The sequence below is a fragment of the Bactrocera dorsalis genome, chromosome 1 (assembly GCF_023373825.1).
Source record: "Bactrocera dorsalis isolate Fly_Bdor chromosome 1, ASM2337382v1, whole genome shotgun sequence".
NCBI lineage: Eukaryota > Metazoa > Arthropoda > Insecta > Diptera > Tephritidae > Bactrocera > Bactrocera dorsalis.
In genome coordinates this window covers 27,367,668-27,388,865 of record NC_064303.1, presented here as the reverse complement: position 1 = coordinate 27,388,865, position 21,198 = coordinate 27,367,668, and the positions used below count along the sequence as shown (strand labels likewise).

The 21,198-nt window shown below is 35.2% G+C and overlaps 1 protein-coding gene across 5 annotated transcripts in view; it reads right to left on the bottom strand.

Annotated features, from left to right (window-relative positions):
• LOC105221773 (serine-rich adhesin for platelets) overlaps nucleotides 1-21,027 on the bottom strand; it is a 29,792-nt gene extending 8,765 nt beyond the window's left edge. The window contains exons 1-8 of one of the 5 annotated variants that reach the window (XM_049461016.1): nucleotides 20,636-21,027; nucleotides 19,417-19,799; nucleotides 18,175-19,210; nucleotides 6,849-7,051; nucleotides 6,448-6,763; nucleotides 5,424-6,371; nucleotides 2,269-3,953; nucleotides 271-342 (exon numbers count right to left, since the gene is read on the bottom strand). In XM_049461016.1, coding sequence (XP_049316973.1) covers nucleotides 271-342; nucleotides 2,269-3,953; nucleotides 5,424-6,371; nucleotides 6,448-6,763; nucleotides 6,849-7,051; nucleotides 18,175-19,168 — 4,218 coding nt within the window. In that variant the 5' untranslated portion in view covers nucleotides 19,169-19,210; nucleotides 19,417-19,799; nucleotides 20,636-21,027. Of the gene's footprint in view, nucleotides 1-270; nucleotides 343-2,268; nucleotides 3,954-5,423; nucleotides 6,372-6,447; nucleotides 6,764-6,848; nucleotides 7,052-18,174; nucleotides 19,211-19,416; nucleotides 20,446-20,635 lie in introns of those variants that run through there. The other 4 variants (XM_049461020.1, XM_049461013.1, XM_049461030.1 and 1 more) reach the window with 4 other exon arrangements.
• Between the last annotated feature and the right edge of the window lie 171 nt (nucleotides 21,028-21,198).

Below are 21,198 nucleotides of genomic sequence, written 5' to 3'. Positions count from 1 at the left end.
GCGAAGGAAGATAAAAATTTAAGGAAAAAAATTGAATATCCAGTAATGTTATTGCCAGTGTAGACATGCTATTTTTAATCACATAAAACTTATTGAGAAGCAGGTAAGCAGAATAAGTATATGAACCGTTATTTTCCATTGCATATAGAAAAAAATATGTTATATATTATAAATTAAATACGTGCAAGACAAATGTAAGCGCCATTTAGCAAGCAAAAAATAAGCCATTCCATCAGCCAGTAATTTGTAGAGTCTAATGACCTTACTTACACACTCCGCTGATTTTGTCGTCTGTTGGTTGTATAAATCCGTGACATGTGGCACTATTTGTAATTTTTCAAACTTGAGCGCAAAACATGCAAAGTACAAAATTATGTTCATGATTTTCGTTTTCTAATGAGTTTTCAAAGGCATGTTATATAGTATTGGAAGATTATAATGATAATTTAATCATCAACCAGCAATCTAATTAGGAAATTAGAACTCATAGGCGAGCATGAAACTTCAACTAACAGTCTCTGTACAAATAATCAAATTGAAAATATTGTTCTATATTTTGTAAAAGTCCAAAGACATAACCATAATTTATACGACTGCTCCGTCAGGGCACCCAAAACTAGTCCCTTATTTCGGGTAACCTCGAATAATATTTATACCCTGAACAGGGTATTTCATTCATCATTTTTTCTTTAAGAAGCTGGTCATTTGTCGCGACTGCCGATATCGGCCACTATAACATATAGCTGTCATACAAACTGAACGATCGGAATCAAGTTCTTGTATGGCAAACTATCACATTTGACAATGTATCTTCACAAAAGTTGGCACAGGTTATTTTCTAAGATAATAATATAATATACGAAGAAATTGTTCAGATCGGCTTACTATAGCATACAGCTGCTATACAAACTGAACGATCGGAATTTGGTGCTGGTACGGAAAACTTTTGCATTTGACAAGAAATAATCACGAAATTTGGTATAAATTATTTTCTAGGGCAACAATGTAATATATGAAGAAATTGTTCAGATCGGTTAACTGTAGCATATAGCTGCCATAAAGACTGAATGATCGGAATCAAATGCTTGCATGGGAAACTTCCTCATTTCACGATATATCTTCACGAAGTTTGACATGGATTACTGCTTAAGGTAATAATATAATCTCCAAACAAATTGTTCAGATCGGATTACTTTAGCATATATGTATGTAGCTTCCATACAAACTGAACACATAGTTACTAAAAGAAATGCACCAGTGAAGGGTATATTAGCCTCGGTGCAACCGAAGTTAACGTTTTTCCTTGTTCTCTTTATAATCAAAGTGGTCAAATAAACAAAACACTACTACTAAATAATACCGCTAAATACTAACAAGAAACCAGTAACATATTTATGTTGTTGTAGTAAGATATTTCAAAAATTTCTTGAATTGAGGAACTTGAGGAATTAGGTTGATGACAGTTCTTGGACGATTAAAATCCGACTAACCGTATTTGTACTGGATGTAAACATTATGCAAATTAAAAAATACTTGGTCGGATTCTAGTAATGTAGACCCGTAGTTAGCCAAAAAGTTTATAACACACAGAGGGAACTTATAATATAAGTATACATATGTATACTTAAATGAACAGGTTGGAGATTCAATAGGATTTGTCTGTATATACGCGCCCGTTTTTGAGATATCGATCTGAAATCGACCCATTAAGCATATAGCATAGCTGTAATACAAACTGAACGATCGGAATCAATTCCTTGTATGAGGAACTTTTTCATTTGAAGAGGTGTCTTTGTGAAATCTGTCTCGGCTAATTGTCTAAAGCAGCGTTACAATCAACAAGAAATTTTCCAGAACAGACTGCTATCGCACATAGCTGTCATACTAACTGAAAGATCAAAATCAGGCATTTGTATGGAAAACTTTTTTATTTGACTAGCTATCTTAACGAAATTCGATACAGTACCTTCACGCAATTTTACATGGATTATTTTCCAATGCTACAATATCCGAATCCGAATAAATAGAACGGACGGTATGCTATAGTCCAAACAAATTGTTCAGTTCGGACCACTGCAACATTAAGCTGCCACCGACCGATCAAAATCAAGTTCTTGAATAACATCAATATTAAATATACTTCATGATCGCCTGATGAGCTCAAGACAAGACTTTAAATAACACTAACGCTGAAACAATTCAAATAACGAGTTCGTAACACAACTTCAAAGCATCACTTAACTTTACTATTTGTAAAGCCATACTCACCGACAAACGTTTCGGCTCATCATCGATATCGATTTGCGTGATTGTTGTATTTGATTTGAGCACTTCAGCAATTTTCGTTAGACTCTCCACTTCTAACTTATTGTCGCGTATATCTAGGCGCTGCAAGGTGCTATTGCCACCAAAAGTCAGAATAGAAGCCAACGTCTCGATGCCATTCGCACTAAGGTGTGCACTCTGCAGACCCAGTGTCGTCAGCGTCGTATTGCGCATGAGACTATCTTTTATTCGTGTCACGAAATCATTTGATAGGCAGTTTTTGCCAATGTTTAGCAATTCAAGAGAATTGGTCTCCGCTAGCAAGTTCGCTATGTAGTAGCCAGCCTCTTTACTCAAATTATTATTCCACAAAGCGAGCGCTTTCAAGCCGCTGGGTGTTTTCACCGCGGGCTCGGTGCGTGCATCCGATTGTCGTTGTTGCCGCGTGAGTGTATCATTTTTGGTAAGTTTTTCATTTAGCTGTGATGAAGTGGAGAAATTAAGATCACTACTAATGCTGCCGTCCAGTGAATTGTCACTACAAAGGCTATCTGAACTCTGCGAGCGATGACGTGTGGCAGGTGTAATGAAGGTGACCGATGACTCTGTACGACGCATACCCTGACTAGCGCCGCCTGGCGAGGTCGACGGTGGCGGTGGTGTTGGTATTAATCGATTACCATGCGCTTCCTTATCCTTAGCCACCAGACTGTCAGAGACGATAGTGACTTTTGGCATTGATGGCAATTCATTCAAAACATTTTCATGTATATCCGCTGCTTTAGACGCTGCAACTGTGTTTGTTGTTATTTGCATTGTAGCAATTGCTTTCTCTTGCTCGTTCGACGCCTTTACCACACTGGCATATGTGTTGGCTGTGAAACCCGTATTTGGTGTTATTGTTCGACAATTCGCATCAATATCCTCCTCCAATGCGCTTAGTGGTGGGACACCCAATTGTCGTATGTTCAATGGTGACGGCGGTGTTGGTGTAGAAGTTGGCGTTACACCCGCGTCAGCCAAATACTCTGTAGACTCAGTAGCTATAGTACCCGTTTCAATGGCTACACCTTTCCCAATATCGTCCATCGGCGCACCGTCAAAGGAGGACGATAGCCGACTATATTCCTCTGGCAAATGCCTACTAATATCACCTTCGGAGGCACTTTCAAATGCAGAATCAGTACTGTGCGTATCGTCATAATCATCGGCCAGCTTTGAGTTCTTATTCACATCGACCGCCTTCGAGGCCGGTAACTGTTGCTGCAGTAATGTTGTTGTTTGCTCTAACTGTAAACGATCATCATCAACGATATTAGAAATGGCGGCAGGTGCTTCCGCAATCGTGCAATCACCTTCGCCGGCGGTTACTTCGAAGATATCGGTAACATTTGGCGCGTTCGCTTGCTGACCTAAGAGTATATTTTGATTCTGATTATCCTGATCTTGTGCCGCCGGTCCGCCTAAGTCGTGATACTTTCTGCAAACGTCTTCGTCGCCACTAATGTCGGAAATTGTGCTGCTTGTTGTATTGTTGTTGCCATTGTTCTCATCATTACTTGATGGCGAGCTGGCCGATATAGTCTCACTATGGTTGTTACTGTGACTAACGGTTCCTTCACCACTACTCCCATTACTGCTGTTGTCAAGCGTTGCGATGCCTGGATCTGTCTCCGAAGGTGTAATATCTAGAAAATTAGATATACACATTTAAAATTATATTAAATATAAATTTATAGTATTTGTGTAAGGTTCAAAATTTTATTATATTTGTGCGTAATACTACATGGATAAATAAAATGGTTTGTAAATTTCATTATAGATAAGTAAACTGATAGATCAATAGAGCAATTAAAGACCGTCCCGCGATATTTGGGTCAATGTAACCGGAACGGACCTGAATTTTTATTTTGTCAAAAACAGGAAGCATTCCAAATTAGTGCAGGTTGTCTGCAATTCAACTTAATTACAAATATATGGTTGACAAAATTTGAACGAATTTTAACGAAAATATTTTTAAAAAATTATCCCGGAGAAGTCATTGCACTGCGAGCACAGCAAGCGACGATCAGCAACCATCACTGGAGGGGTTGCGAAAGCCTAAGTGAACCTTGTTCCATTGATACTCACGAGCTGAGGCTAAAGATTTTGAAGGACACAACTTGTCAAAGTTGCAATGAATAAGATGAAATGGAAACATCTAGATACTTTCTCCACTGTCCAGTTTTCACCAGACTAAACTTAAAGCATCTCAATTGCCACACTTTTTGCGAACCCGGCAAATTGGCGGTAGTTTATTGATATAAGCCGCCACAATAAATTTGTGGCAGGCTCTAGGCGATTTGTGGCTATGCGACAGTCTTTTTGATTCATACCTAGGAGCACTGAGCTTCACATCGGACAAGCACCTCCAGCTGTGCTCACGAGAATTCAGTCTATTCATCTAACCTGCCCTAACTTAGTCTCGCCGTTAATTTTGTTACAATTATATAAAAATTAAACTATAACACTATAATAAATTGGGTTGAAATCAGTTTAGTAGTTTATGAGAGCTATAAAATTTTATGCGTGATATGAGCTATCGCACATTTATTAAATTCAACTTAACCGTTATATTGGAAATAGTGTGGTTATTTTATGATTAAACCGATTTTCACTGTAGATAAATAGGTTTACAAAATACTTCTTTTTAGCAAGTTTGACTGAAATAGGTTAAGCAGTTACTGAAGTGTGCTCTTTTAGCATCTTAAAGGACGCGGCCTCGCCCACTTTTCAAATATTTTTAGCTCACAGGTGCCCCCTTTCACCAGGACACGTTATACCAAATAACAGTTTTGTATTTTAATTTGGGGTTTAGTTATAGCAATTTGTATGTTTTTACTTTAAGGTCCATTCGGACCATTTCTTGGTTGTGCACCACTCTTGGTTACCAAGTTTTATTAGGATATATAATTTTTTAAACGTATCGGAAAATTCTTTCTGTATCGAATTCGATGCGGATTTAATGATTGAACCCAAAATTAAAAATATGTTGAAAGGAAAAAAACAAAGAAATTCTGAATCAACCATTGACTCTATATCAACATGTTGCCGGAATATAAATATAGTTTTCTTTTTAAAACAAAACATACCAAATCTTAATAGTAATCGAAACTCACCTATCAACACCATTTCCTCCACTTCTTTAGCTTGACCTAGATTTGAGTCCGTCACGCTTTCCACCCGCGCTGCCACCCGCGCCAATAAGTCGCTTGCCGCCTTCATGTTGGAGTTACCCTTATGCGTATCGTTCGATGCGCTTGTCGTCCCCGTTGCCGCAGACGTATCAAATATATCATCACTGGTGATGCTTGCATCTTCAGAGCCACATGCCGCTATGGTATCTGTGGACAAATTCGACGCGCCCTCTTCGCTGCTGCTTTCGCTATTCATGGACAATAGCTTATCCAACATTGATTGCCCAGTTGGCGCAAATGCGCCATTTTTATGATTGCTTGATTTTACTGTGTCTTCCGTGTCGTCATCACCGTCCATTTCGTCCAAAGATGACACATTGGACGCTGTTGTTAACGCCACAGCAGCGCCAACTGAAGATTTGCCATTTAGAATTGTGTTGTTTGCTTGTGACACCGTTACTTCAACTAACACCGCAGCATTTGTGACTTTATCTGTTGTCTTCAACGTGCTAAAAACGTCCGTGGAGTTATCAACATTGCTTACTTTCTGCTTGCTATCTGGAACTTTATCTTCACTTTCACTATTTTCCGCGTTTTCGTCAACGCTGCTCTTACTACTGGCATTGAACGAATCGCTAGAGTCTAAATCAGTTGTTTGTGATGCATCAATTGATGACAAACTGTCGTCGTCATCTATTGCCGCCGAACGATGCAACATCGAACGCCGTTCCAATTCACTGGATTGCAGTATTAATGCGTCGACGATGTAAAGCAGACCCATATCTCTAATATTGTTGTTGCTTATATCAATCAGTTCAATGTAGTGATTGTATTTCAGCAAAGAGCCAATAGCTTCAGCATCTTTACAATCTAAATCATTATGTGCTAACCATAGCTCTTTAAGTATGGAATTTGAGCGCAATTTAAAACCTGTAATAAATACGAGTTTTTGTTGTTGTAAATTTATTGAAATATAGAGAAAATATAACAAAAGTCAGGCACTCACATAAGCCATCCAGCGCACCCCTTAAACCACAATGTTCCAATTTTAAGGTATGCAAATTAGATGCACTTATCGCCAGTCCCAAACCATCGGCGCTTTGCTTCGAAATTGGATTGCCTTGTGCGATTAGAACACGCAATTCTTCGCTATGCTTCACCATAGCCATGCAACCAGCCCAACCGCGCATGGTCATACCTTTGGAATTGGATGAGATGTCCAATTCATGGGTGGCCTCATAATACTCGATCATTTCGAAGAGTGCACTTGTCGCCCATTCGTCCAGATCACATGATGAGAGATCTATAAATTTGTACTGTACCTGCAAAATATACGGGAGTACGAGAAAAATATATGTTTACAACAATATTTTTTCGCAATCCACCAGTATCGAATGTATCGATTACCCGTTTAAAAATTTCCTCCAATGCTTCACAATCGCTGGCCGCCAATTTAATTGTTTTTAACGATAGCACTGGCTGACGTTGTTGTTTATTTAATTCAACACCTTTCAAGTGATCCAATACAGTCTGTAAGGGTTTTGTTTTATGTTTGCGGCATGACATCACATAGAGTTCGGCAATTTCGGAAATGCTCTTAACCAAACATGCTAAATGAAATGATAAATGATATTAATGTATACATATATGCATATTTATGTTGTTTAGTAGCTTAATATTTATTTATTTGATAAAATGAAGCAAAGGTTTAATTCACGCTATAATACCATTGACAAGTACATTTAGTGTCGCATAAAAGGGTATAAAAAATGTATATTGATTTTGATCGTTCAGTTTGTATGGCAGCTTACGCTATAGTGATCCGATCTGAATATTTCTGGAGTTGCCTCAGACAATGAGATACATAGAAATTATCTTGACAAATAAAAAATGTGTTCATACGTAGGTTGGCTTTTATATTTCGGGATTCGAGAACAAAAACAAATTAAATCATCGAAAATCGATTTATTTTTTTTTTTTTCAAAATATTCTCCATTAAAATCTATATAACTTTGCGTGTGCTTAAACAAATTTTCGAAGCACTCTTGCCACTCTGATTGAAGTATCTTCAAAACATGCGTTTGGAACGCATCAACCGTCTCTTCAGGTGTCGAAAAGCGTTGACCTCTTAGTTTATTTTTATTCGTACAGGAACAAAAAGTAGTCATCCGGTCCTAAGTCAGTACTATATCAACAGAGTGATGTTTTGACTGCTTATAAATGAAGTTGTTTCAATCGGTTTGCGAGAGCTGGCATTTTGGTGGTGAAAAGTTATCCGTCTTCGGTGGTTGACTTTCCTAACTTCTTGAAAGACAATTGGCTAAGGATTGTGTACCACTCAGAATTTACTGTTCTGCATTTTTATACTGGTAAGGTGGCGATATGTCCAGTTGTTCCAAAAAATAAGAAACCATTTGCTTGGAAGTTCTTCGTGCACGAACAACTTTTGTTGGATTCGGCTCATCTTGAATGACCCATACAGTTGACTGCTCTTTTCTTTCAGCGCTTACGCGTAAATTCACGATCGGATCAGATCGGAATACCTCCGATCGAAACAGTGTTCTTTAATATAGATAATTCTTGAATGCGTGTCATTGACATAATAGAACTTACCGCTCTCACAATAAGCGTCTACGTAACAGAAACATACGGAAACTACGGAGGTCGGGAAGAGAAAGGGGAACGTGGTTGAATTTTTTAGGGTTAAAATCGGTTTATCTCGATTTCTGGCAGTTTTGCCTATAGACAAAAGTTATATGGCAAAGTTGCAGATTATGAAAAGATCTACAACTTCTATTTACTATATACTCGTATGTTAGATTTTTTTCATAGTAGTGGTCAGTTCATGAAACTTTCTTAAGCCAGCTTTCTAACGAAGAATCCTAAAGGTTCCTAATGGACTATTAAAAAACGTGCAAAGAATTAAAATACGAGTTGTATATTTGTGAACAGGTGACCGTAGATAAGCAGCTAGGGAGAATGAGGTGTAATGTGTAAGAAGACAATCTTTCGAATACATAGGAGCAAACTCTGTATTCAATGGAAGGAAACCATATTGCCTCTTTAGATTGGCCATCACAATTACCAAACGTCAATTCAATAGAGAAATATCCTGTTAAACTTTCGTACCCACGCAGTTTCGAAGGTCCCGTAGCCTACTGGGCGATAGCATTCAGGAACATCAGAAGACGTATGACATATATGTAGAGAAGAGAACCTCTTTTTGATAAAATTAGTTCTGGAGCGAACGAGGTGTGTTCTTTGCGGTAACATTGAGACTTTACGGATAATTAGAAATCAATCATCTCCTGGCTGGGGTAGGCATTTAGATTAAATTATTGTAATTGGCAAACTTTTTTTGATATTTACAGCAATAACAGCAAGCCAAAGCAAACAAATGGCAAACGTCTTCCAGAATAAGTGCAAAAAGGAATAAGTTTATAGAACATTCACTTCTGAACTAAAACAAAATAACGTCAACTCCGGTTAAAAGGTTTATATACAAGAAATTGATTTTGTTAGGTTGGTTCGTATGACAGTTGAGCGGATATTACTACATCGCCCTGGATAAAAATCTGTGCTAAATTTCGTGACGATGTCTTGTTAAACAAACAAAATTTTATTCGAACTGTAGCGCTGCTTTTGACAAATAGCCGAGCCAGATTTTGTTAAGATACCTGTTCAAATAACAAAAGTTCCTCATACGATGAATTGAATCTTATCGTTCAGTTTGTATGACAGATATATGCTTTAGTGGGCTGATATTGGCGGTTTCGACAAATGCAGGTTCTTGGGGAAAAAGAAACCTGTGTAAATTTCAGATCGATATTTTAAGAACCGAGATACTAGTTCCCGTGGCTAAGTTGGTAGGACTGTTCTTAAATACGATGACAAACATGACGCGATCTGTCAACAGCAGTTGCTAAAGCCGGTAGACCACTGTAGTTCATTGGATTTTTACAATGGATGGAAATATCGAACAAAGAATTTGTTGCAAATTTTATATTTCTAACCAAATTTCGTGTGCGGAATCCTTAAGAATGTTAGAAAAGGTTTACGTTGATTCAGTTTTATCAAAAACACAAATCTACGAGTGGTACAAAGCCTTCAAAGACGGTCGGGAGATCGTTGAAGGCATGGCTCGTTCTGGACGACTTTCGACTTCTTCGGCTGCCGAATATAGTGAAGGGACATGGTGCTTGAAAATCGGCAGGCAAGCGTTAACTAGATGGCAAGAGAGCGACATCTGAAGCAAGTCCGTTCGAATGATTTTGGCGGATATTTTGGGTATGAAACGCGTTCTTTGCTCGACTCGTCCCGATAAAACTGAATTTTTTTCAAAAAGAGTGCCGTAAACATGTCCCTTTGGAGATGCTTGATCGTGCGAATTCCGATCCCACATTCATGGAGAGCATTATAACTTCCGATGAGACATGGGTTGATGACTTTGACACGCAAACAAGTCAACAATCATCGGAATAGAGTGAAAAAAACGAGCCGAATGATGCTAATTATCTTTTTCGATATTCCTGGTGTGAGGCATCATGAATTTGTTCCGAAGAGACAAACGTACAATAGGAGTTCTATTTCATCGTATTGAGGCATTTGCGTGAGAACATCCGTCGAAAACGGCCGGAATTGTGGAAGAACAATTCCTGGATTTTACACGATGACCGAATTTAAAGCCAAAACCGCAATAAATACCATCGATCGACCTCCTTATTCACCATATTTTACTACGTGTGATTTTTTCTTGTTCCTCAAACTGAAATTGCCGCTCCATAGAAACCGTTTTCAGTCAATCAAAGAGATAAAACAAAATTCGCTGAAGAAGCTAAAAGCCATCCCAAAAAGTGCTTTTGAAGAGTGCTTCGAGGGCTAGAAAAATCGTTGGCATAAATAAATATTGATGAATAATTAAATAATTTGTGATTTATTTACTATTTCCGGGTACTCTTTTATAGAGTCTCCGACATTTGCCTCTGGGTGTTACAAACTTCGTGGCAAAGTTAATTTACCCTGTTCAGGATATTAAAAGAGCACTGTTATGTACTTATACATATAAAATTATATATAATTCAAGCATTGAAAGGCCTAGGAAAATAAACAGTTTGCATGGCCCAAAAACGTATTTATATAAAAAATATATTTTCTATTTGTGCATCACTTTTTCAAATTTGTAAGAAGCAAATATTTTGCAGTGTACAAAAACAAAGCCAAACACAAATTAGTGAACACCACAAAAACAACAGCTAAATCCAATGACTTACGGTGTGAAAAATTAAATAAATATTTAAACAAATATACATAAATGTTCACATTCATATTTTTAGATATCTGCCGGTTTTGTGCTTTGATGAATCACAAAGAATTACTTTGTATATATAGCAAAATTATTCCCGGCAACGATTCGACAAACAAATAAACTAAGGAAAAACGAAAGCGAAAAAAAAAATAAACGAATAAAAGAAGAGCACTCAACGAACGACAGTAGACGGACTGGTGACATTGGCATAAACAAGTGCATATGTATGTACGTATGTACATATGTATGTATGAGTGTGTATGTGTTTGTGTTTGCCAAGATGATGAACGTTGACGGGCGACGTCGACTAAAGATCTATACATAAGTATACTGTAGGCATATTTGACGTTATTCGGCGATCGCGAGAAATTTTTAATTGATATGCGGCACAAACCAAAAGGATGGAACTAATTAATTTCTAGTATTAAGAGTACCTACGACAGCTACCGTACGTGTAAACAAATATATATGTTCATATGTATATAGAACTTATTGTACATATTTACAAAAATGTGTACGCCATTATTTGAAAAAAAAAAACAAAATATGAGAAAACGTTAACTTCGCTTCACAAGCAGATAAGTTTCCAAACAAGAACTTGATTTTGATCGTTCAATTTGTATAGCAGCTACATAAATGCGATCCACTCTGAACAATTTGTTCGAGAATTTTACGGTTGCCTTGAAGAATAAGCCAAATTTTATGAAGATATCTAGTCAAATAAAAAAATTATATAGGAACGTGATTTTGATCGATCACTTAATATGTCACCGATATGCTATAGTGGTCCGATCTAAACAATTTGTTCAGATATTGTTGCTGTGCTTTGGATAATAATCCATGTAAAATTTCGGAAAGAAATACATTTTTTTTAAGCAAAAACTTGTTTTTGATCTTTCAATTTGTATGGCAGCTAAATGCTATAGTGATCCGACATCGGAGTAGCAGTTGCTTTGGAGGAAAAGGATATGCGCGAAATTTCAGATCAATACCCACAAAAAATAGGAACTAAATGGTGGTCCATTTCGAGGCTCCCTACTTTTTAAAGAAAAAGCACAGATACTTCACATTTAATGGGGAATGTTTATTATCATTCAAAAAAACGTTCTTTAGCATTAATTTTTGAAGATTATCTCTATCAATTGTTAGATGCGGCTACGTCTCAGATGGTCCATCCATTGAGTCCAATTTTCGATGACTCGTTCGAGCATTTTGATTGGTAACTGTCGTAATGTTTTGCTCCAAGGCCTGAATCAAAGCGGGGTTGTCCGCATAGACTTTAGACTTTACACAGAAAAAACTCTAACGGTGTGATATCACACGATCTTGGTGGCCCAAAAAGTGAATGTGCAGGGAATGGCGCCCTCTTGTTGAAACAAATTTGTCCCCGAATTCATTAGCTTCAAGCATCAAATAGCCGGTTATCATGGTGCGATAACGATCGCCTTTGACGGTTACGCTCTCTTCGGCATCGTTTTGAAGAAATATGGACCGATGATTCCAACGGTCCACAAACCACAGCAAACCGTTGTCTTTTCTGGACGAAATGGCAGCTCTTTAATCTCTTCAGATTGCTCTTCTCCCCAATCGTTCCATACGTCAGACCGAGTTGCTGCGAATGGCGGCGAATCGGCTCTTCACGGTTTTCGTGTACACTCTCAGCAACGGCTGTTATATTTTCTTCACTGGGTGCTGGACGTGCTTGAATATTATGCAGTAATAAATGGTGGGTTTCAAGATCGACGATGGAGTTGCAAATAGTATCCTTAGTAGGCCGATTATGTTAACCATAAGTTGGTAGAAGCACGATAAAGACATTTTTTATAGAACGTGTCTATCAAAGAAAGGTTATTGAAAAAACTACTTGGATCACCCATTAGTTTAGGTATAGATACACAGATAAACGGATGTATATATTTTATAGTGTCTCTAACGCTTCTTTCTGGGTCTCAAACTTAATATAAAATACTAAATGTTATTGTTTCACCGTAAAGAGTGCAGCAGTCACCCCGCTTTACGTACATACATACTCCTTTTCTGCTTATTGAATTATTGTGAATAAAACGATTAAAGCATTTGAATTTATTCTCCTTCCTCGTCGTTTTCTTCTTCAGTTTTTTGTTTTACTTCAGCTACAAATTAAATACAAGTGTGAAACAAGACTAAATAAAAAAACAAAACAAAAAACAAATACAATGAATTTGTTAACAAAAAATAAACAAACGTAATACACTTGCATATGTACTATATACATATCTACATACATACATACATACATATATGCTTGTATAATAAAATCCAGTGATTATTTGCGCATATGTGAGCTGTTTTGCTAATTAGGCAGCTCAACATTTAGCGTGCAAAGTGTTATTGGATTGTCAGTATCAACGACACCGATGCTTTATCACGTGTTCTATCGAATCGTACAGTATACATACACACCCACACATACCTAAATACATATAATGTATACTCTAGCAAAGTCAGAACACTCGAAAAGTAATGAAACGCGAAAAACTAAAATGAAAAGTTTTTGCACGAACCAAAGCAAATAAAGTCTATCGATAATCAAAGCAAAAAATAAAAATAAATAAATAATTATATATGTATGTATACATGGCGCTCTTGATTAATGTGCCCCCTATAATGGCAAACACCCACCCTGAATATAAAAAATGTTTAATTGCAAAACGATTGACCGAACAAAACCCCTCGCCTAGCAGATTAGAGGACAATTAAAATTTTACTTACATTTAAAAAAGAAGGAAAAACTAGGTAATACTCGCAGTAAAATACTTAGGATGACCATCTAAATAAGTTGGAACTATTTTTAAATTGATCTCACAAATAAAATAGAAATAATATTATTGTCAGCGGGAATAAAACAACGAACCAGTGGAAAGTAAGACGTATGTATGTATGTACATACAGCTGCGTGTAATGAAATAGTAGTGAACATTCGTTTAAAAAAATGTATATATTTATGTATTTCTACTTCCTTATTAACGTAGATACCGCTTGTGCAGTTAGAGCCGAGTTTACAACAGTGCGCCAGTCGTTCTTCCTTTTCGCTGTTTGGAGGCACTTGGAGATTCTAAGCGTAGCCAGGTCCTTCTCCATCTGGCCTTTCCAACGTAGTGGAGTTTATTGTTCCATCGACTGCGGTATTAGCCGTTACCAATGCACAAAGGACCATAAATCTACCGCAAAACATTTCTCTCGAAAACTCGTAACGTCGACTCATCAGCTGTTGCCATCCTTCATGCACCATATAGCAGGACGTAGATGATGAGTGACTTATAGAATTTGGTCTTTGTTCCTCGAGAGAGGACTACTACTACTATGAGCAAAAAATAGTAAAACTTTGTTCATAAAATAAAATTTCTTACTTCATTCTTCAAAATCTATGTCATCGTCCCTTAAAAGTAGTCCCCCTTGGCTCCAACACACTTCTGCTAAAGCTTTTTCCAATCCTCGAAACAGTTGCTAAAATAAATTTCCACAATAGACAACACCCAAGGACTCTTTGAAAATACTAAATAAATACCGTTACTCCGTAGAACAGATGGTATTGTAGAATGTTTGTAATTCTCATGGAGCAATGAAATAGTAGCAAAAACTTATTATAAAATTTATTTAAAGTCAAGGTTATAGTTTTTAATATGCATAAATAGTAAGTTCGGCAGGTTTTTCTTACTTTTAAAACGGATAATAAAAAAAATTTGCTTTTATTCTTTAATAGGACACGCGGAACCTTGCAGTGAAGAAAAGGGAAAATTGATTAGAAACTTTACATAGACCAGCCAAACCTTAAAAAAAAATTCCTGCAATATATAAAAAAAAACACAAGAAAACAGTGGCCCCAGAAGGATTCTTTCAGAGGTTGACGAAAATTCGACCAATAATGGCTGCTGTAGAGTTTCGGGCGAATTAATTTAAACGTGCGCTGTTCATATTGTGAGAAGAAGGTTACAAGATCATAATTTGCATGCTCGCATCCCTTCTAAGGCCCCTTTATTCTAAAACAAAAGCACGTAGCACAACATCTTAGATTTTCACAGGAACATCTGACCTGGCCAATAGAGAAATGTGGGAACATACTTTGGACTGAAGAGTCGAAAATTATTTTCTATGGCCGGAAAGAGTTTCGAAAGTATGTGTGACGTCCCCTTAACACAGAGTATGACATAAAGCTTAAAAACATAGTGGGTCAAGTAAAATGATATCGTGATATTTCTCAAATATACTGCAAAATGTTATGCTATCATGCACTAAAACACTAAAAAAAAAAGAGTAGTCTGTCACACAAATGAGGTTGGGGCAATAGGATTGAGTTTATAGACCAGCCAGCTCGATATTCTCATCTCAATCCCACTGTTTGGACCTACAATCAACAACGATCCGTGATCCGTAATTAAGGGGGCACGGCGAGCTACATACATATGTACATATATCTACGAACAGGGCGAAACTTCTGTGGAGTCTATGAAGAGATATTGTATATTTTTGACTTAAAATTAAGATCATTATACCAAGTACAAAATATATGTAGGTATACACAGAACTTAAAAAATATCTCTCAACGATAATTTAATATAACTTTTACCAAGCAGTATAATAAAACTTATACTTCCTGTGTGAATTAAATTTCTTCATTTTAATTTTTTTTTACCTGCAAACATATTATGGAAAGGGAGTTTTACATGTGTTAACAATTGAAAACAATTCTATTGCTCGCAGCAGTACATAAGTATATTCGTATATATAAAATAATATACATATGTATGGATATATCTACATATGTATGTACATATATGTATGTATATACTTGCACGTATGTAACGCGAGTGTAGAATAAACAATTGCCAAAAATTACAACGATAAATTAACATCTTTACTGAGCAGTCAAATGTGAATATACATATAAATACATACGTACATATATACATATTTATGCATATACATATGTATGTACGGGAAAGGAATATATTTAATGGAATTTTTCAATAAAACTTTAATATTCAAAATAATTTTACTAGTAATTTTACAAGTACCTCAAAATAGGTAGAGCAATATCAAACAAACGTCACGAATAAAATTTATTTTTATTTATTCATTTTATCGTACTCATGTATATATGTAGGTACCTGTCAAATGATAAACAATTTTCATATCAGATTTAGATAATAATGGGCAAGTGAGCTGAACAGTCGACTAACATTCATTTTGGCTTCTACTAGAAATGTGTCCGCATCAAAATCCAAAAATTTTAAAATGTATTATTTTCCCTTCCCAGAATACAAATATACATTTCTAACATGTAATCATCGAACACTCAGACGCAATAATGTTTATATGTACATATGTACATATATCTTTCAATTTAAAAATTAAGACAAAACGCACACTACATATCACATTAAAATATCAACTAAAATATAGTAATTAAAAAAACACAAAATAATAAATATACCCTTCAATTATAAGAAAGTTTTCTATACAAGAACTGGATTTTGATCGAGTTTAGTTTGTATGCCAACTATATTCTACAGTGAAACGATCTGAATATTCTGAGATTCTAAGAAATGAGAAATGAGAATTCTGAGAAAGTGTGCAATATATAAAAACGATATCCCAAATCCCAATCTCCGACGTTTGTCAATGTTCAACTTCATGGCAAACTAGATATACCCTGTTAAGGGGATAAAAAAAGACAATAAGATCACTATATGGCTATAATACCCCTAATTGGAGTATTTCTTTTACCAACTATATGTATAACTAAAGCTGAATATGTAACCGACCAACAGTTTTCATCCAGTGCAAAACGCTTTGTTTCCATACAACAAGGCAAGAACTTGGTTTTGAATTTAATTTAATTTACTAAAGCTATCTAAAGAAAGTGATAAGTTCATGTGTATGCTCTATACACAGAAATAACATGTACTAACCGTAAAGATACCTTTACCAAATTTTAAACCATATTTTCAACTACACATATAGTAAAAGTAACATAGAGTGATACATAATTTATATACATATGTACGTCTAGAAAATAAAACACTTAACGTTCATATTTAGCAAAAAAATAGACAATAAACATCTCCTTTCTTCAAATTTACGCTAATTGATAAGCGCAATCAGGCTGATCGTACATAGGCGACAAATACCTACATATGTATGTATGTACATGTATGGATGATAAAAGTGACAAACTCATATTTGTAAAAAAAAAAAGAATTAAAAAGCAATACTGAAGTAAAGATTGGTAAACTGGAACGAATTAAAATAATTTTAAAATGCGAGTGAAAGAAAGTAAAAAAAAAAATATGCTCTACACGAGCCTACTATGGTATAACAAAGATAACACGACAGGGAACGCGATAACATTTAAATGCAAAGTAATTAATTGACGATGAAAAGTATTTCTAAGCTTTATTAGTTGTGTTAGGCAAATAAATAATATGTAACATTAAAGCTGATAAAGTAATTATAATTTAATTGCAGCAATCGTAAATATTATAAACAAGTTTGTGACGTATTCCTATACAGTAATTTAATTCGTATAAAACTTATTCTATTTACTAAGAAAACGAATGCTACATTATTGATAAATAAACACTTTTATAAAGATTTGAAATGTTAAGAACTTAATAAAATAATTAAATAACATTAGTCGCCATACATGTCTAGTTCTAACCTGTTCCCACGACGTTTGGGTCTACGTAACCGGAACGGACCTGAATTTTTATCCGGCCATAGACTGTCAACCACTACTACTCCAACTCAAACTTATATTTTTTGATGATACGCTTACGCGGTTATTAAAAAAAAATATACACGCAAAATGAGAAAGTGATTTTAATAGAAATTGTTTTGCCACTATGAAATGAAAATTTAATCCGCAGAGGAAACAACCTTAATGGCAACAAAATAATACAAACGAATTTTTTTATAGCTTTGTTGATTTATCTTTACATTTATTTTTTAATTATCAATAATAGGGCATCGATGCGAAAATCGCGAAAAATACAACAATATCTTTCGGCACGCAAAATACGACCACACTGACGGTGACATATTGAAAAGCATTGCGAACAAACTCTTTTATTTGCAGAACGCATGACATTGTCGCATCATTGCATAAGTTTTAGTTCAAAGTCATTGAATTTGCACTGATTTATTTAAATGTTATTTGCATTTATTTAACTTTAATACCGACCTATGAAGGCATATACATTTATGTGCACACTCCTTATAATATTTTACGTATTTTAAGAAATGAAAGAAGCTTCTACAAACAAACGCTGACAACTTGACAACTCTTTGTTCATAAATCACATTTCCGCCATTAATAAAAATATAATAAAAAAGAATCGGATAAAATTTGCGTTATTAATCAAATTTTTAGGTTTAATAACCACTTACCCTGTCCCCATGGGTTTGCTGGCTCCAGGTAGCCTGTAACCAGTTCATTATCACTTTTTGGAAATGACACTCGACGGGGCAATGCGCTAATCGGATCAGATCCTTTGCGTAATGAGCACGGTGAAACTGTAACACTGCAAGCACCAGTTTTTGTAATAGCACCCGTGTGTCTTGATAACACTGTTGTTTTTACGTTAATAGCTGATTTGTCAATGCTTATACTACCGCTTGACCCTAGCACTGAATCTTTAGACCACATCGTTGTTTGCTTAGTATCATGATAGCTTCTCATTTTCTGCTGCTGCTGATTGGGGCACATTTGTGACTGTACGCTTAATGTGGTATCGCTTGAGGTGTGCGTAAGATGTGTTGCGCCGCTTTGCATTGACATTGCTAAGGTGGGCGATGACGGTGAAGAGGGCGGTGTAGGCGGTATTGGTGGTTTAGATGTTGTTATTTCTAGTACGGTCACTTTATTTGTTGTTGTAGTTTCAGCGCATGGTTCTTTGGCAAAATGTAACATTTGTGTACCATCCCCCACAACATCTGCTTTTACAGCATCCGTTGGCCTGATCTCATTGCTCTTTGTGGTTAAATTCTTAATACACAAATGATCGCTCGGTTGGTTTTTAGAAGAAACGACAGGCGGTATGGCAGCATGATCATCTTCTTTAATGACGTTAGTGATCGCACTTCCATCGTCATTTCCTCTAACAGTTGCTATGCTTGCTAATTCGCTTTCATCACTAATTGCAAACATAGATTTACCAATTACTGGCACTAAATTCTTTGTGATCTCATATGTTGTGTGCCGTATTGGTAACTGAAAATCTTCACTACTATGCTTTTCACTATCAATGCACTTCTCATTTTCAACTGTTTTGCTGATGTTTATTGAATCAGCCAATGTTGTCACTGCAGCAGTTGATATTTTTGTTTCTTCAATAATGACTGGATTTTGTTTCTCATTTTCAATATTTTTATTATAACTCATATTCCCCCCAACAGGTTTTATAAAGTTTTTTGGTAAATGTAACTAGAAAAACAAAAACGTTCATAAATCTTTATTAAAAATGTTTATAGGTAATCTAATATCTGGATTTCAGTAATCCGGATAGTTTTTATAAACAATTTAAGAAATAAAAATCTAGTTTCAAACATCTGATGTGTTGTATAGCATATATTTTATTCCTCACATTTTTGCTTAATTTTCCCGCGACAAATTTTATTTGAGATAATTACCTTCCGAATTAATCCGTATGTTTGTTTTATAAAGTACTCAAATTGAGAAATTAAAATTATATCAGTGTAATGAAAAATAATTTATTTAAACAATTTCGTAGTCAGTTGCTCCCGTTTAGCGTTTTGTTTAGTATTTTTGTTGCTGCACTCTTTAAGTATGTTTTTTCACTTTCTCTTTCTGTCTTTCGTTTACTCTATTTTTTATACTTTTGATTTTTTTTTTGTATTTATTATATTTTGATTATTTATTTGCTTGTGTTCTGGCGTCTTTATTCACTTTTCACTCGATTTAATTTTAAAACATTTACTCCGAATATTATACTGCTAATTTTTTTGCTTGCACTCACATGCGAATTTGACTTTTATCGCATGTTATCATGGGCCTATTTTGCAATATTTTAATTTCATTTGATTAAGGTCCAATGAATTTACTCCAACAAAATAATTGAATACATTTTTAATTATTCTTACGAGGTGTGCAGAAATTATAAAAAAAAAACTCTAGATAGTCTGCAATAAATGGGTGCGAATTCGTAATTAAAAACACTCTTTGTTGTCAACTTCGTGGTTACACAATGTCAACAGCACACTAATCTTCTCGTGCAAAGTACTTTTAAAAAGTTTCGATAGCGATTTTTTGCATTTAATCTTCAATATGCTTTTTATATCTTCGCACTATTTTCAAATTAGATTTTTTTATAAAAATTATGAATTTACTAGAGGCGCGTGCGAAAATGCTAATCAGAACAACCAACCACAATGACAGCGAAGATGCGAAAGGCAGAAAATAAAACCGAAACGAAAATCAAAAACATTACCTACACATAAACATAAAGTGAAGGGTTGATACGAAATGTACACTAGTTATTTGTAGTCTTTAAAAACTTTACCTATTAACAAATTCTATAGAAATGTCCATCACGTATGTAATATATAGAACAAAATAGTTTTATTTTATATTTGTGTTAAACATAACATGCGTATATCATAAATTAAGCATTGCACACTAAATCCAAGTTTATAAAATGTGGGTATCTATCAACCCTGTTTTTTTATGAGAAAATGATGTCAGAATGGGTAGAAAAAAGTAAGAAAAAAAAATTGTACATGCTAATATCTCTTTCCCGCTTGTATCAAGTTTTCCACTTTATATATCATTTGTTTTATTTATGATAGGACAAAATTACAACACTTATTCTTATATTAAAACAATTATTACTTTTTCCAGCGAAGCTTCGTCTGGTTTAGTAGTTGTATCCTCTAGATAGCAAATGAGTTTCCCTAAGCTACCATAAGGTTCGCAATTGAAAAACCATTATTTGAAAACCAATTTTCACTTATACGGCAACAGACAGAACAAACACGGTCGTTCCTTTTACATAATATTAAAAATTAGCCTTGTATAAATTTTCCACAATTATTACAGGACACAACTGCGTTTAATCTTAACTCATTTCCAATTGCACACTTATGAAAAGACGAAAATTATACTGACGAAACAAATGGATGAAAAGGATCGCAAAAAGAACACATTTATGAATGAAGAGAAAACAAATTTCAACTGACAGTCGTTTTGCGATGTTGTATTTTATAGCACAACTTGATTACAAACTACATATGTAATGATAACACGATACAGACAAGAAGAATACTCTTAATTTTGGCATTGTATATACTTTACGGAGTGCCAAAAAAACTAAAAAATTATTCAATATTTTTTATTTATTATAAAAAATCAGAAGCAATTATCTAAATGAAAATTAAGTTGATTTTAATTCATAG